The 16,717-nt window shown below is 41.1% G+C and overlaps 2 protein-coding genes across 6 annotated transcripts in view; one reads left to right on the top strand and one right to left on the bottom strand.

The window, feature by feature from the left end:
• Positions 1 to 8,253: 8,253 nt before the first annotated feature.
• LOC139771225 (trypsin-1) lies at positions 8,254 to 13,228 on the top strand. Its single transcript, XM_071703847.1, has 8 exons — positions 8,254 to 8,452; positions 9,148 to 9,284; positions 9,591 to 9,730; positions 9,796 to 9,887; positions 10,252 to 10,573; positions 11,209 to 11,453; positions 11,773 to 11,933; positions 12,149 to 13,228. Exons 1-8 carry the CDS (start codon positions 8,344 to 8,346, stop codon positions 12,308 to 12,310), a joined length of 1,368 nt encoding a protein of 455 aa, XP_071559948.1. The 5' UTR covers positions 8,254 to 8,343; the 3' UTR covers positions 12,311 to 13,228.
• Positions 12,501 to 16,717, bottom strand: part of LOC139771224 (atrial natriuretic peptide receptor 1) — a 92,770-nt gene continuing 88,553 nt past the window's right edge. For all 5 annotated transcript variants that reach the window (XM_071703844.1, XM_071703845.1, XM_071703846.1 and 2 more), the window contains one exon: positions 12,501 to 15,143. In XM_071703844.1, coding sequence (XP_071559945.1) covers positions 14,487 to 15,143 — 657 coding nt within the window. In that variant the 3' untranslated portion in view covers positions 12,501 to 14,486. The remainder of the gene's footprint in view (positions 15,144 to 16,717) is intronic.

Below are 16,717 nucleotides of genomic sequence, written 5' to 3'. Positions count from 1 at the left end.
TTATTCCCCTTCATGTTTCGCCATAAAGTAACACCATAAAGTAAGTCACGACGCAATTTTCACGACTTTGTTTTCATGTAAATGGATTTAGCGCTGAATTCATTTTCTTATAGGTAAACAAATATATATATATATATATATATATAATGAATTGCGAAGAATTAAAAGCAGGAAATTGCAAAAATGAGAAACGAAATTATGAAGAATAGCGTGCAAAAATGTATACTCTGAAGAGACGTTTTCTTCATAAACATTGGATTATTCGAACACATGAATAAAAACGAAAGTAAGTAGCAGCGTTTTATCGTGCGTCGAATGCGAACTTTCGAGGCGATACGTACTTTCTTCCCTTTCATCATTCGTCTCTACGCCGTTGCCGATAGATTTACATACGCATACAAAAGGATACGTAATACGAGACTCCCTACGCGCTTCGGAAAGGGATACTCCCACGTGAGTTTCGGTGCGTGCGAGATCGGTCGGTTTTCGGTCTTTCTTTTTTAATGGATGTGGGATCATTGTCTACGCGTGACCACGACCACGAAACACGTGGGCGTAAACTGGTAAGGACTGTAGGGTTATCAGTTTTAGCCCTTGAAATTTTATTATTCTATAGTACTATAAAAACTTGAGTGAAACCGTAAATGTGCATTAATAGAGATGTACATATTTAATCGACCTCTTTGTGGCATTTTCTTTCAAGCAAACCGAAAAAAATAGCCGTGACAAAATAGACTGATAAATAAATTAGAATAAAAACTTGCAGATTTAAAAATGAAAATATTATAATAATATACAGATTTAAAGTAGAAATTTTGACGTGATGCAACTGTTTCTATTTTTACATTTTTTTCTTTAGAGGAATATAAAACTATTTTATGTTAAACATTTCTGAAATAAGAGACTTTCTGCCTTACAATCTTGTAAAAATTTATTTACTTTCTATAAAAAATTTAAATGCTATTTCAAAATATCAATACAATTTTTCTTCTATTTTGAATGATTAACATGCAGTCTCTAGAGATCTAAATAAATGATAAATTGTGCAATCAGAGCATTGTACCCAATCGATGGTGCGTTCAAATAATTTTCTCCCGAACGATTGGATGATTTGGACGCGTATCCTCGAGCGATGCACAATAATTATTATTATTCTTTTGCCTTGCACATCGGCGATACGTGCTTGCTGCGAGCGAGACGCGCGTTTTCCAAAGCGGAGCATCTATTTTCTCAATCGAGCTGAATGCTCTCGAATAGCCGGCGAGCGAATAAAATGGGAATCGCGAGGCGCAGAAGACTATTCCTCGAATAATAGTCAAGCTCGCGAAATACGGGCGGCGTGACTTCGTACTGCCTTTTTTATAACTCATTCGTAAAGTTGAGATTTTTCGCGGTAAGTCATTAAAATGCATGACTCTTGCGGAACGGGAAGCTCGGCAAGATGAGATCTCTACGACGGGAATGTCTCGTTAGAGACGCTAATTTGTCAGGACCGCTGACACGGGGATCCCGAAATGCGTCGTTACAGATGGTAATCGTCGGAAGGATGCAGGAGAGGTCCACCCGATGCGGTAGCGGAAGCGTCGAGACGGGAGAAGGAGCAAGCAGCGGAATTCTGAACAGGTATGCAATTCAAGGGAGAATATCTTTTTCTCTTGCATAGGAAAAGAGTTTCCTGGAACAGTGCCGTTTGAAATATGGATTCCATCGTCGATATATGGACGCCGTAAAATTGCCGTCGCTTTGTTTATGTCTTTTTGAAATGCAATAAAATATACACGCTACTTTGTGTAATGGATTCAATAAAAACCTTTTCATTCTAATATCTATCAGAAATATATGATACGGGAAAATGTTCTTAGCTTAATACCTACGTATAATTTCTATATTTCTCTCAATATTTAACGTGTAATTGCCAGATATATATAATTTGATAAAATAGCATCGCTTGAATACAATCTTATAAATTGCGTTGCATGACGGAGTCACGCAGGAACTAAATATAGCAAAGTGATCTATTTACTGACAGAATAACCTTCTACCTGCGCGGACTTGAACATCACCTCTCGCTACGATTACGCGACGTGTGCGATAATGACCCGGTCGACGTCTTTATTCCACGAGACTTTTTACGTCGAAATGCCGCGATAGCGGCGCTAATTACTACGGAGATACGGTAAGGATATTTATGTGTGTCTCCTCCCTTTCCCACCCGTACGCACACACGCGCCGTATTTGCCGTTACGAGTGCAAGGTGATCCGGCCTAAGAGGTAATAACAACGCGCGCAATCGTCCCCCTTTCTTCGTATCTTCGGTCCGGATGCAAATTCTTTTAGAAAATTTCACCGTCATCATATTAATTTCTACTTTATATGCCGATTGCAACGAGCTACGAACCGCGGTATGGGCGCGTGCCTCGTAACTCATCAGAAATTATGCAGCGCGGTGCCACTTCGACGTTTCGTTACTTTACGAGGGTGCAACCTCGGCGCTCCTCTTCGTCTCTCTCTCCCTTCTTTCTCTCCCCTCTTTCGTTCCCTTTCATCCGCATTGAGCTTTTCGGATCACGCGCGAGTGGATTTCGAGGAGAACTGAGAAGATTGGATGAACTCGGAGAGATTGAAAGAAGACAGAATTTCGAGCGAATTTCGATTTCCAGTGCTGCAGATATGATATGTCGTATCAAATAATAAACGCGAATATTACATTTTTATTATTCCAACTTTCATACCTCGATGAGATGTCAAAATATTTATTTATCGGAATCATATCGCCTTCTTGGATACATGATAATGCTTAAAAGATTAAAAATTTAACGAAATCTTACACTCGTTTGTCCATAAAAGATAGAACGATTTCTCGTACAAGTGTTGTTTATTGTGAATCTGCTCGGGTTTATCGGCCGCGACATATATACGTTTGATAATGTCGCCACCGATATTTCTCCCGGCGCTTATTAACGCCGTCGCTATTATCGGACACGCTCGGTCATATTTTTCGCGATTTTATCACCGTGCGCGCCTTTAACGTAATTTAAAACACCGTCCACGGAAAACACATGCGTGCACCGACGAAAATACAAGGTAATAACCGAATGCGGTTGCCGCCGGTCGAACGAAGTCTCTCGAACGATTCTCTCGCGGGTCCATGGAGTTTCACTCACATCGAGGGGCTACCAACTTAATTTCTACTTTATATACCAATTATGCCATCTCGAAGCGCACGACTACGCGACACGACGCGGCCGTTCGTAACTCGTCGCGAATTATGGTTGGCATTATCGCTTCGACGTCTCGTTAGTTTACGAGGCAGCGACTCCTCTGCCCTCCCTGGTCAACTCCGATCACACTTTCCCGATTCGCCCGCGGCCGCTTGTGTGCGGCCGTTTCGTTTACCGTTCCAAAGCGTGACTAAGATGGTTTTGGTCATTAAGTAGCAATAAACGTACTGCCACGGGCGTACGAGCTTGGTCTTTAACTTAGAAAGCGATAAAAAGATTTATTTAGCTTATATAGCTTCAATATATAAAAAACTTCAAAATTGAAATTAATTAAAGCTCCATTATATATTTATAATTGTTATCTACAATTTTATAGTTCAAGATTGTCGTCGTCTATCAGAAAAAGAGGTAATATTATGTGGATTAGTCGACCGCGCTTTGCTGCTAATCGCGTAGTAAAATAACTTCAGATTATAGAGAAAGATCCTTTCTACAATTTTTCTTGCAGCAGGAGAATTAAATCTAGTATTATACATTTCAAGCCGTGCATTCTGGCACATTTAATTCCGGGGTGAATGTAAAATATAGAACTTTCTAAAGCGTAAAAAGATGTTAAAACGGTAAACCACGGCATATCCGAGCATCGGAAGGCGAAAATAACGTAGGAGAAATTCGTGCAATATCCTACGCGGAAATGGATGGATCTGTGCGGGGAAGGCACATTATTTTCTTTTTTCTGGCGAGCGATAATCTCGAGGGCGTCGTCACTTTCTACTAGATATTTCCTTATCTACGATGGCACAATGAAGCTATAAACTTCCAAGGTAGTAGAACATTCGCCGGGCGATTTTATGGCTTATGACTTTATTTCTTTACGACCTCTCATTTTCGGGGGACATTCTATATTTAAGCGACATTTCATAGTTGCAGTGTATTCACCTCGCGCACCGTTCTTTTTATAAACTACCGCAGGTGAAGTCTATGGACGAAAATAATCCACGGCTATAAACGAGTTTGCCGAAAGTCATTTACGATTCGAGTTTTCGATTCGAAGGCGTAGGTTTAGGATAAAGAAGAGCAATCATTTTCTTGCATAATTAATTTTTCTTGGGTTTATTGTGTACGAAATATATTCACCCTCTGGTACGTAGTCCTAATTGCATTTTTTATTATCTGTAATAACAGATCTCCTTAAAGCTAGTGTAAAAGTATTATAAAAATTAATTTTTTTTGAATAAATTTTCTGCTTTATACTATTTAATTAAAATATTACGGTAAACTGTTTATCTTTTTATATTAAATTTTTTGCAGCAATTTTTGTTGCAACGCAGGACGTTTTTTAATTAAAGTTAGGCAGCAATCATAGGCAATCGCAAACGATTATCGTTTCAAAACGCGTGACAGCGTTTCTTTTTAGACAACTTAGAATGATCTCACGCCTTGTTAGCCGCCGCTTTTAGTTCAGCTTTAGTTACCATTAAAATCGAAAGGACGTGACAGGTAGAAACCCAAATCTCGTTAGCGCGTGCTTTCCTTTCTCGTTTATTATTCCATCTTCCATTCTGCCCTTTAATCTCCGAATGCGTGCGGCGATTCCTAGGAACTCCCTGCTATCTTTCGTGTTAACGAAGATAGACCATTTCTCGTAAATTTTGGATGTATGCTCTTTATTCATGAACTGTATTTCACGATCGTCAGTAATTTGGTCCCTAAATATAAAATAACGTGTGATATGATTACGCGTACATATAAAAGTAGCAATTATCAAGTAATATGATATCTACACTTTATATAAATTGTAATTATTTCTCGACAGCCTGACAAATAATCACGAGTTTATTTATATGTAAGACATGTAAGTATAACATTTTTAAGATACTATAATAATACTATAATACTGTAATAATGTCGTATTATGTTATACTTATTAATTGAATAAGCGGTGCATAATGAAACGACGAAGTTATGCAAAGTCTTATATGTTTATCAGTCTCCGTCGAAAATATATCGCATAAAAAAGACAATTTTTAGTGGATAGATAGCGTGCAAAATATCTCGTGATTATGCGTGCCAGAGACGCGCGGAGCAGAAAAGGGATATGTACGGGGTACCTTAAATGGTAATGCCCCGGGCTTTTGCCCCCAAATCGCGATCTCTCCGGATTTCATTCCCGTCTCTCTTTCTCTCTCGTTTTTCTTCCGTCACTCTCTGTCATTCTAGAGACACGCGCACACTTTGCGTCTCTCGTTTCTTCTTACGACGGTTATCAAGCAACGTATCTCACGATCGAATATCTTTGAAGAAAGGTCGTAAAGTTGATACGTGACGCCGAGGAATTAGATTGTCATCGCGCTAAGTTCCCTGTGTGTTATTTTAAACACATGTCCATTGGCACCTGTCTGAATTTGAGCGATCACAGTTGACTTAGTCATTTCTTGCTCGTAAATCATTGTCTCAATCTTTTCATTACCACTGTGTTTTTCTTCATCGGAGAATAATAACAGCACGTGCGATACAGTAGGTAATACGAGCAAGACAGATCCTAAAACTTCTTGGCAAATCATATTACAAGCATTACTTTATATGCAATACATCCATCTTCTTCCAAAATTGTGAACGCGAAGGCTTGTGTGCCGATACAACGTCAAATTAATCTTACTCACAAGCAGATTTAGGACGGAGATGTTGCGCCCTCAATCTTGTACGAAAGATCTCGAGGTGAAACGCGTCGGATGATGATAATTTCTTATCGACGCGTAAATTCAACGTTCGTGTAAATTCTCGTTTCCTTCTTTTTTTTCAATCCTTTATAATTTCGCAAACGCACATTCCTCTAAAAAATTATTCAGTTTCGTGTACGTTCGCATAAGGAACGTTCTGAAAAACTCGCGGTGTTCTCCTTTCCATCGTAAAGTCATTTGTGGCGAGTCAATTTTGCTTGCACGCGAACCTTACGTGACATCTCGTGAAACCCGGTATTTTATTTCTCTCACAAAGGATCATATTCGAGCAACAACGTCCTTTTTGGTGCAGCGCCAAAGACAAATTCCGGGACGCAAATGATGAATTTACTGTTAAACGTACACAATGCGTTAAGCACCCGGAAAGACTTGGAGACTCGATGTGTATACTTATTCTTTTGTACGGCTGAACATACAATGAACACGGAGAACGCACATTTCAAACGTTAAAGAACTGTATTATTAGACGCTTTATCATTCAACTGCGAAATGCGGACGTTTCTCTGAGAGAATTACGAATTTAATTACATTTTTTCCCTCATTCGCGGACGAAATGCCTCGTCCGAGTTTTATGTCGTTAATTTGTCGCTATAATGTAGATAAATCTAATTCTACTTTTTCTTTAGAGTAGAGAGAATAATTAAATTTTACACGGACTACAGTAATTAAATTTTTCAACGTCTAATTCTGACTCTAGCTTGGCTCTCAAATTGCTTTTTATATCCGTTTTATTTCGTTGAGTAAGAGATTCGCGGATCTTAATCCGAAAAAAGAAAAAGGAAAGAACGAGCATGACCCGTTATTGGCACAGTCGACTTCGAATTACGTTTCATTTGGAGCGATCAATGACGCGTGCATAAATAGGTAGCCGACATGCGTAAAATACTGAGAAGCGAGCTTCTCTCACTCGCAACTGAATCGTGTCCCCTTCGGCGAAATGTTATGGATATCGGTTAAGAATCTTTAAAGTGCTCCGTATCTACCTTTAGAATGCTCCATTAAACAGAGGACACATCTAAATTTTATTTATATCTAAGTAATACAAGGCCGTAGATGTGCGTGGTAGAAGCACAATACGAGCAGAGATAAGAATCAGAACTACATTTACCGCTGAATTCGTGACACGAAAATAATTTTATCTAAATGTTAAATAGTGTCGATATGCGTCTAACTGTTCGCCTAATACTCCAAGGTACACAAATCGTTCGCTTCTCACGCGACGTTTATGCGTGTACTACACTCTCGTACGTGTGCGTGCGTGCGTGCGTACGCTGCGTGGCACGGCGATGCCAATGGCCTGGACAGGTATGTGGGTGATGTCCGTTTTCTCGAGTATCGCATTTAGAGACGGAGATCGCGGGATTTGTCTGTCGGGTAAAGAGAGAGCCTCGTTCCTTTCATTCTCGCCCGCGACTCCCCTCGTCCATCCTCGGCCACGTTTCCGCTCCTCTCCGCTCTTCTCTCGGGAATCTCGGGATGGACTCTCGCGTGGTCCCGCTATCCTTCGCCAGCTCCCGGACCAGCAGCGGCGAGATTCCGTCGCGTCGCAGAGTCTGCGGCGTCAAGCGGTTTAATGAAACGTCGAACGGAATCGAATATTTCTCAAGTTATCGGCCGTCCATTACTTCTCGCTTCGACAAGCGTATGCGCCGCCGAGTATTCGCATGAATTAACCTTTGTCCGGACAGGTCGCGCGCAATTCTCCCGCCTCGCTTCTCCACTTCCACGAAGTGACTCCTGATTCGCGGCCTTAGCCTTTGCGTCAATTATGCGGCGTTAATAGGTTCATTGAATGATCGGAGACTGGAGAAGCGATGTCGAATTGCCGCGTTGAATTGGCACAATGCAGCATGCATAAAATACTTTTGTACTACAATAATCTGACGCGGCAAAAGTTCAATTAGACGTGAGATATCGCTCAACAATAGCAAACAATTTTAAAGAAATATGCATTGTTCAAGTTACAGCAAGCACTTTTTATTGAAACTTGCAAATTATTTAAAATATTTTTCTTGTATATGTCCTATTTTATTTTTCAAACAAGAAATTATTTTTCTATATATATTAATGCAGTACAAAATACTTAACTATAGCTACTCAAGTGGTAGCAGTGAAAATATAATAGTAATTAATGTATCAACATTTTTCATTAAATTGTTCTTATACTTATGCACGTAAGAAACTTGCGCGTCACGCGAGCGCCTAATGGAAGATATCCAGCTTTGAAAGAGCGTTTGCGTGGTTCCGTACAGTACAGGCGTGTATGTGTATATAAGTGACGGTTTTCCATATTTCGGAGTCATTGTCTGTTCCCTGGTTGTCGACTAAAAAGCCGCCGTTACGTTGCCGTGACTTGTCACATAACGAGAGTCGGTGCGCCGATGTTAATTAAAATGACGCACATTAGTATCTATCGAATTGTGTTATTCTTTTTATTGTGCATCCTTCAATGCCGCCGATGTCTCCCCGTTGATTTTCAAAACACCACGGGTAAGCATTGTTTTATATTAAATAATCTTAGATTTTTACGTTATAAATATACACTGCGAAAAAGAAATTACTTAGACTTTACTATAATTAAATTTAACTTGTTACTTTTAAATTTAAATTTGAACTTTGAACTAACTTGATTGTGTTTCCTACGAAACAAGTAATAACAGTGCAAGTCGATAAAAAAAAAAATTTGTTTATATGTTTGGTTTAGTTCAGGATAAACTATTACATTTTTGATAAAATAGAAAAATATATTTTTATATGATGATCCAGATCATACGTCCGACATGTCCACGTGATCTGTTTTATAAACTATGACACAATCAGACTACTTTTGATAGATATTCATAGAGTTTGTGTCATATTACATGAGAATGCGCGCTTTTCTTGACCGCAATATTTTTCAACGTATATACATTAAATGCAAGCGCATCGAGCGTAATAAATCAAGAGTAGTAAAAGCAGATTTAAACGTATTTTTATGTTTCGCAAGTCTTCGAAAAGGCGTATTCTTTCAACGGAAATAGTCAAATCATATTACGATAATGTATCATCCAGACGTTCTATCTTTCAATGGTCCTCTCTAAATTTCGATACACGTTATACATGTGTTCACGCACACACACACGCACACGGAAACGCGCACATGCATCGTGTTCACCGATGTATGTGGGACGTCCCATATTTCTTAGATTCGTCGATGGTTGGGAATCAGGAATGGCAGGCACGTCTTCATACGGAACTGCTTCGATTTCCGGAAGACATTTCCCATTCGTACCTTCGCTACAAACGGCTTGTCGATCAAAAACTTACGATTTTATCCCCGAAGGTGCGTTATCGTAAACTTATCACATTCTCTATAGATTCGGACGGTACTTACACAGTAAAAAATTTTGTGTCAATGGAAGTCCACTCTCAATTTTGTGTTAAAATAACTCATTCATCGTGTTATTTTTTACATTTAGAAATTTACTATAGAAATGTCGATATAGACATTTTTTTAGTAAAAAATGTAAAAAATAACACGATGAATGAGTTATTTTAACACAAAATTGAGAGTGGACTTCCATTAACACAAAATTTTTTACTGTGTAAAATAAGAATGCTGTAATAGGAATTTATTTTTTTTTTCTAGAAAGCATATCAATCTTGCATCGCGCCGGGAAATCGAAACGGCCACTGCAAGTTTTTCACTGAATGCCCTTTGGCGGTTCTTGATCAATCCCGCTCGTACTTCCCGCAATTTATGGGTTATATATGCATAATTGAGGAGAAGTAAGCTCACACATTATGTTTTCATGCATCAATTGTTCCTATTATTAATGTTTTCTTTGTCGCAGGTACGTCGGTGTGTGCTGTCCGGATAGCATGACAGCTCGATCGAAAAGGACATTCCACGATGATTTAGCCAGCAAGTTACCGGCGATAGCGAGTTTGTATAAATCCTAATTATTTATTTTTGAGACTAATATAATTTTGTTTAATTATATTATTTAGTTAAATTATTTACATATCACAAGATTATTTTCACATGATAGTAACGATTAAAAAATAATTCTTTTTAATTAAATAAACCGCTGTGATTGTAAGATATATATTTTTATATATTTATGCAAAATTTGTGATAAATATGCGGATAAACGTTTTTATCAGCTAACTTGACGCATCTTGATGAAAGTGCTATACACGTGCGCTTTCATGACAAATACCGATGTCTCTCGCGGTACTCGCGGTATCAAGTGTCCGCTTAACGAACGAGAGTGCCACGTGTATGTGTTCCAATTCTTCTCTCGCAGGTCTCGACAACGACGAGGAAGAATGGGACGAAACCCGCGGGAACGAGGACGAGAACGAGCCATCTGCCAACGAGACAGTGCACGGCGATACGAATTTGGGGAAGGATGCGATGTCGGCCAAGCAAGAGACGAGGGAATCACGAAGACCCAGAGGGTGCGGTACAACCGGGAGAACGAAGACCAGAGTCGCGGGTGGCCAACCGGCTGACCCTAAAGAATGGCCGTGGATGGCGGCTCTTCTCAGACAAGGCGCGATTCAGTATTGCGGGGGTGTATTGATCACTGATAGACACGTGCTCACCGCCGCACACTGCGTTTACAGGTAAACCATCCAGTAACTATCTATCAACTCTATTCTTCTGTGATATTCATTAAAGTTTTTAATGAATATTTAAGTATGAAGAATGACCCTTGTAAAGACAAAACAAGTTCTTAATACCTTCGTATTAAGCTTAATAGTTTCAAACTATTTTGTTACTACAAGGTATTAAATAAAAATTCTTTATTATCTCCATGTAATTTTTCCATATATGTAGATCAACAGAACTTCACGTTATCGTACCTTGTTTCAATGTAAAGTTTAAAATAGTTCAAAAAAATCGCGACTGCATTAAAAAGAAGAATTACGACAAGTGGTTACACAATAAAGAAAGAAACATATGCATATGATATTCACTTCGGAACACATGTGTACGTGCTCATACTTCAAAGTTTACGAGCAAAGGTTACGATGATGTGAACGGCATTTCAGACGCAATACATTCATATTCTTACGGTCGTGGTTGAATTCATAATGTTTTCGGCGCGCCGGCACACATTTCTTCGTATCTTCGTTCAGAGGCTCTAACGCGCGATACACGCTCGCTTTGTCCGTTTGTTGTAACCACGAAATGAACAGTTAGACTATGGGAATGAGTTACAGTTATCCCGCGCGTTGCCGCCGTCGTATTTTTACAGGTACAAACCGCGCGACATTACGGTGAGACTCGGCGAGTACGATTTTACCACGTCCGAGGAGACGCGGGCGTTGGATTTCATGGTGTCGGAGATACGGATACACAGGGATTTTAAATTGAACACCTACGAGCACGACATCGCTATTATTAAAATTCATCGGCCTACCGTGTTTAACACCTACATCTGGCCCATTTGCCTTCCACCCGTTCAACAATCGTTCGAGAATAAAATCGCCATCGTTACCGGTTAGTACAAATAAATCTCATATATATATATATTATATTTTAAATACATCTCTAAAAATTAATAGCAAATGTTAACTGTTCCATTCAAGTTTGTCATTTATACACAAATAGATTATTTTTTTAATTGCCATAAAAATGATTAAATGATTGATTTATTGTCATTGCTACCGCTAAAAATATTTTTTTAAATAGTGAGTGTAAACTTATCACGAAAAAATTAATTTCTCTGACTTATCTGCTAAACGGCGAGATATACGCGAACGCGAAGGAAGTAAAAAGATGCGAGCTGTTCTCTGAAAGTCGTGAACATTTTTATTAGGTTGGGGTACGCAATACTATGGAGGACCTGCTAGTACAGTGCTGTTGGAAGCCACGGTGCCGGTGTGGCCTCAAGAAAGATGCGTTCGCAGCTTCACGCAACTGATCCCGAATACTACTCTGTGCGCCGGCGCTTATCAAGGGGGCCGCGATGCCTGTCAGGTGAGACAATAATTTATTCATTCCGAGATTGATGTCGCGACGATGTGATGAAATGTTAAGAGCGCGTAGACTAGCCAGGAAGACTTCATCTTTAATGAACGCCGTCTTCCTAGTTAAAACCGTTAATAATTTAAGACAGCCTGAGGGGCTGTCGAGAGAAGGACGGACCTAATTTAATTGCAGTACCTGGTTCAACAAGCCGTTTCTTCTTTCAGGGTGACTCGGGCGGTCCGTTGCTGCATCAACTCGCCAACGGCAGGTGGGTCAACATCGGGATAGTATCCTGGGGAATTCGCTGCGGTGAACCCGGATATCCGGGGATATATACTCGTGTGAACTCTTACCTCGATTGGATATTCGCGAATGCCGTGTTTTGAGAGTCACGTAGCATCAGCCGCTCTCACGTGCCAAAGATTTTTTCTACTTATATACATTTGAAATTTTTTTCACTTACGTAAGGCGTGCATCCGGCTGATAAGGCGATCCTTCCGGCTCTGATTGGCGACGCGACACACGAAAACGAATTTATTAAATGGCCGCTCGACGCCGAGGCTAACTTAGACGATCTTGAAAACGATTAAACTTTATTTTCGGAATATTCATTGGTACATCGTTGAAAGAGAGATTGACACAGATAGAATTTCGCTCTTTACGATGCGTCACACCACTCGTACAACCATACCACGCTTACAACAGGGCGACCGCAGAGTATCATCAGCTACCTGTACCGTTCGCCCATACATTAAACACGGGTATGCAATCGCGACCGCATATGCACATACCTGTCTCGTGTACATATGTGTATGTGTGTATGAATACGCGCATGTGTGTGTGTTTTCGTGTGTGCATTCGCAGATATATGCACTTGCAATCGTTATTATTTCTCAGACACGTCACAGACTCGTTTCGCGAGAGGCCCAGCCCCCGTTTGCCACGAGTGACCCTAAACATCGACGTTAACTACGGTAACTTTTGCTTTTGCAGCCATACATATATATATATAATCTAATCTCATAAACATATACATGTACTTGCGTATACATATATATATATATATATATATATCTTTTTCTCTTTTGTATATTTATATATATATAACATCCTTACACGTGTGCGGAATTTTGTGTTGCATGGGTCTCGCGACGCGAACGGTCATATTTGTCATATCGAGCATGTAACGATAAACACTGTAGCCGAGCTATGTTTTCCATGATGCTTTCTCGTGATCCGTGATTCCGTATTCGGAAGGGTACGAAAAATATTTTGCAGTAAATAAAAACGTTATATTGGAAGAAGCTTACGCAAATATTTCTACAGAATATGTAACACGTTTTGGTCGGAGAAAATTTACCGTTCTATCTGTTACGATGAATCTCACGTCAACCTGTCAAACTCGATAAACTATTTCTCTCTTCCATTCTCAATAATCGCGATAATAAAGTAGACATGAGAAAAAGACGATTCAGTCAATCGCGATTATTTTTTTTGGTAAAATGGACCCTACGATCCTCACAAAGAGAGAGAGAGAGAGAGAAAATTTAAATTCGCTTGCGTTCGCGATCGGATTTTAATTAATTCGGCGTGTAAGGCTCGGCGGGAGTCAGGTATCGGCTGCGGCCAACTTCGAAAAACTTGCCGCTAAGCTAATTGTAAGCCCGTTGCATTTTTACCTGCCTTCGCAAATGAATCGCATGGGGACGTACGCGCGTAAACGGGAAATGCGAGTGTTCTCGCTTTGGTACAAATAAATAAAATGCACACACACACGACCGGTATAATACTGTGATGTCCATATACAGAAGGCTGTAAGTACCTTCGGCAAAAGTACATCGCCCCGGTCGTGTACCTCTCTATAATTAATTGCTCCTTCTTCTCTTGTTCTGGATTCGGATCATCCAATCAGACGATCCTCATTGTCCATCCTTATCGCGCGATTAACTCATACGCGATACTCGTATTTATTCTAAATTGCGTTAATCGGTAAACATTGGTTCCATAATACCTTGTAGGAAGAGATCACTTTCAGCGAACTTGGAGTCGGTCCCTTGTCAGCTATATCTATCGCAAATGCGAATAACAGTCAGGATTTATGGTACCAAAAGCAAACCTTTCACTAGTTAATTATCTAGAATCCTAATTTAACAGACACTTTCTAGAAATCAAGAAAACGTCGTCGTTGAAACTAACGTTAATTAATTCAAGAGAAGCACCTTTATCGTAAATCTGATAGAAGACAATTGTTGCCACGATATGTTCACAAATCACTTTGATTACTCCCGAAACGAAGAATCTGAATTTTAAACACTTTGGTAGGTTAGGTTAGGTTTGGTAGATCAGAATGATGAACGAATCCTTCGCTTCCGTTGTCCTCACGTCCAAGTCCGTTCGTCCCGTCATCCAATTTTCTCTCGCATCAGTTTCGATCAGTTTCGACCAAAATCATGTTTCGTATCAGTGAACCCGAGCATTGATCCGGCTCGGTTGCTCCACGATGTCCTTCGGAGGCTCGATAATTGGCAAGGCGGACGTCGCCGGGAGGACACCTTAGAAGAGCTAGACTCTGGGGACCGCGCCGGCGGGTAGCAGGAGCGGCGCATTGGGACCACTCTCGGTATGATTGGGCATACTCTCGGCTGTCGGGTATACCTGGTGCACGGAGTTGTTCGTACTCGGCGGTCCGCTCGCGCGGTTGCGGGACGGCGAGGAGTTGCCGATCGGCGTCGCGACGACGGTACGCGACGCGACCACCGATTTCGGCGCGCCGTTTCCAGTCACGCCGGCGAGACCGCAGGCGGGATTAATTGTCGTGGATCTCTGACCCTGAATCTGGTTCGTGGTCGGCGATGGATTGGTCGGGACCGTTTGGCACCGCGATTGGGCGGTCATTAAACCCTGGTGCTGCGATTCCTGCGGTCTCTGTTGACCCGGATGTCCCTGCTGCCGCGCTGGCTCCTGACTCCTCGACTGAATCGATTGCTGGGTCGGATACGGCTGGTCCGACTGACCCTGAAACTTGTGCTGCTGGCTGACGGAGGAGAGCGCCCGTTGCTCCTGTTGCTTCGGTTGCGTCATCTGAATTTGCGTGGTGACGGGGGATTGATCTATAGGAATCGATACTTGGCCGATCGTCGTCGTGGGATTTGCCTGTTGAATGTTGTTGTTCGTTGGTTTCTCGCCCATCAACCAATAAGTTGTCATCGGACCTTTACCCTGTGAATATTAGCGAAAACGAGAGATTATTTCAAGTTAAAACGATCTGATATTTTTCACTACGGCGTGTGATAAAATCTGCATAAGTATTTTATAAAATTATTCCGCAAAAGATATATTTTTCTAATATATATATATATATTCCTAGATTATTCATTGCACGTAGTTAATAGTTAAACAATAACTCGTTAACGTAGCTCTCAAGTATCTGTTACAAACAAAATACGCGATAATTTATTCATAGAGATGAAAAACAATTAACTATGGCAACGAAATTATCTTGTTCGTAGTTAGCCACGATGGATGGGGATTAAGAATCACAACAAACGCGCAGTTCCAGAGATTTAATTAAGGTCGTTCTGCAGTGGAATTCAATAACAAAGGTGAAACCATTGTATCGCTTTGTTACACGATAACGATCAGCGAACGCATTTAACTCAGGCACACTCGCGGAATATTCAAATAAGCGGCGGCATGCATTACAATGGCCCAGCCATATATATACGAAACACCTGAATTTTAATCCCGGTCGGTAGCCCCGGTACTACATACGCGCGAATTGCCAAGCGTGTTTCACCGGCGTTATCTTACTAATTAACTGCAGCATACCGCCCGCCGAGTTCCGCGAGTGCGCGCGCGCCCGCTCGAGCTCGCTCGCGACCGCTGAACTTTGACCCGAATTGTACGGTAAACGTTCCAATCACTTCGCGGACGCTTTCGACCATCATTCGAGAAGATGTACTTAATCGACCGACGATTCGACGTTTACGATCGTGGCGTTCGCGGGTAATGAAAACCGATCGGGTCGCAAATAATCGCAGATCTGTAATAGAATAGTCGATTGTTACGTTCACGTGGGGGATATTGACGATCCCCGCGATACTGTTGTGGTCCCGGGATTACGATGCGTCCCTGTCGCGTTATCTGTCGCGTCCTCTTTATCACGCGAGCGACGGTGACGCACGGGACGAACGACTGTAATTTCAGCGACACCCAAAATTGACTGACCAGCGGGAATTGCTCTCTTCCGGGAAAACGAAGACAGATCGCACCTGCGGACAACGGGCGGCAGAAGCGATGCATGATGCGGTGGATGTGTATCACGCGAGAGAGCATAACGCGCTCGGTTATGGTAGAGCACCCCTGAATATGTAACGAGCGAAATGCGCATATGAAACCTAACCGCCGGACACGACTGCAATCTGCGACTCATGGCTCTCCGAAGTTGCAAATGCGATTCGTCGAAGTTAGGAAAGCCGAGTGTGTCCCTTGTCGAAAGACCGTTGCTTACGCGTTGCACGTCGAAGTGAAATTGGTACCTACTGGTAACGTCAGAATTAAATTGGAAAGAAAGATCTCAGCCCCTGACGTTATTCCAGCGAAAGTTGCGACGTTAATATATAACGCGAGATCAATTTATACTAAATACATTTAGCGATAAATTAAAGAGATATTTTAAATAACTAACTCGCAAAAGACTGTACAGGGATACATGGGGGCAAAATGATTTTCGCATTATATGTCGATCATTCTCTAATACCTCCGTCACGTAAGAGATCACTTGACAGTCTCAT

This window comes from Temnothorax nylanderi, unplaced genomic scaffold (genome assembly GCF_030848795.1).
Source record: "Temnothorax nylanderi isolate EJ_2023f unplaced genomic scaffold, tnyl_v1.0 TNYL_tig0037_pilon, whole genome shotgun sequence".
Classification (NCBI taxonomy): Eukaryota; Metazoa; Arthropoda; class Insecta; order Hymenoptera; family Formicidae; genus Temnothorax; species Temnothorax nylanderi.
This window is presented reverse-complemented; position numbering and strand designations above follow the sequence as displayed.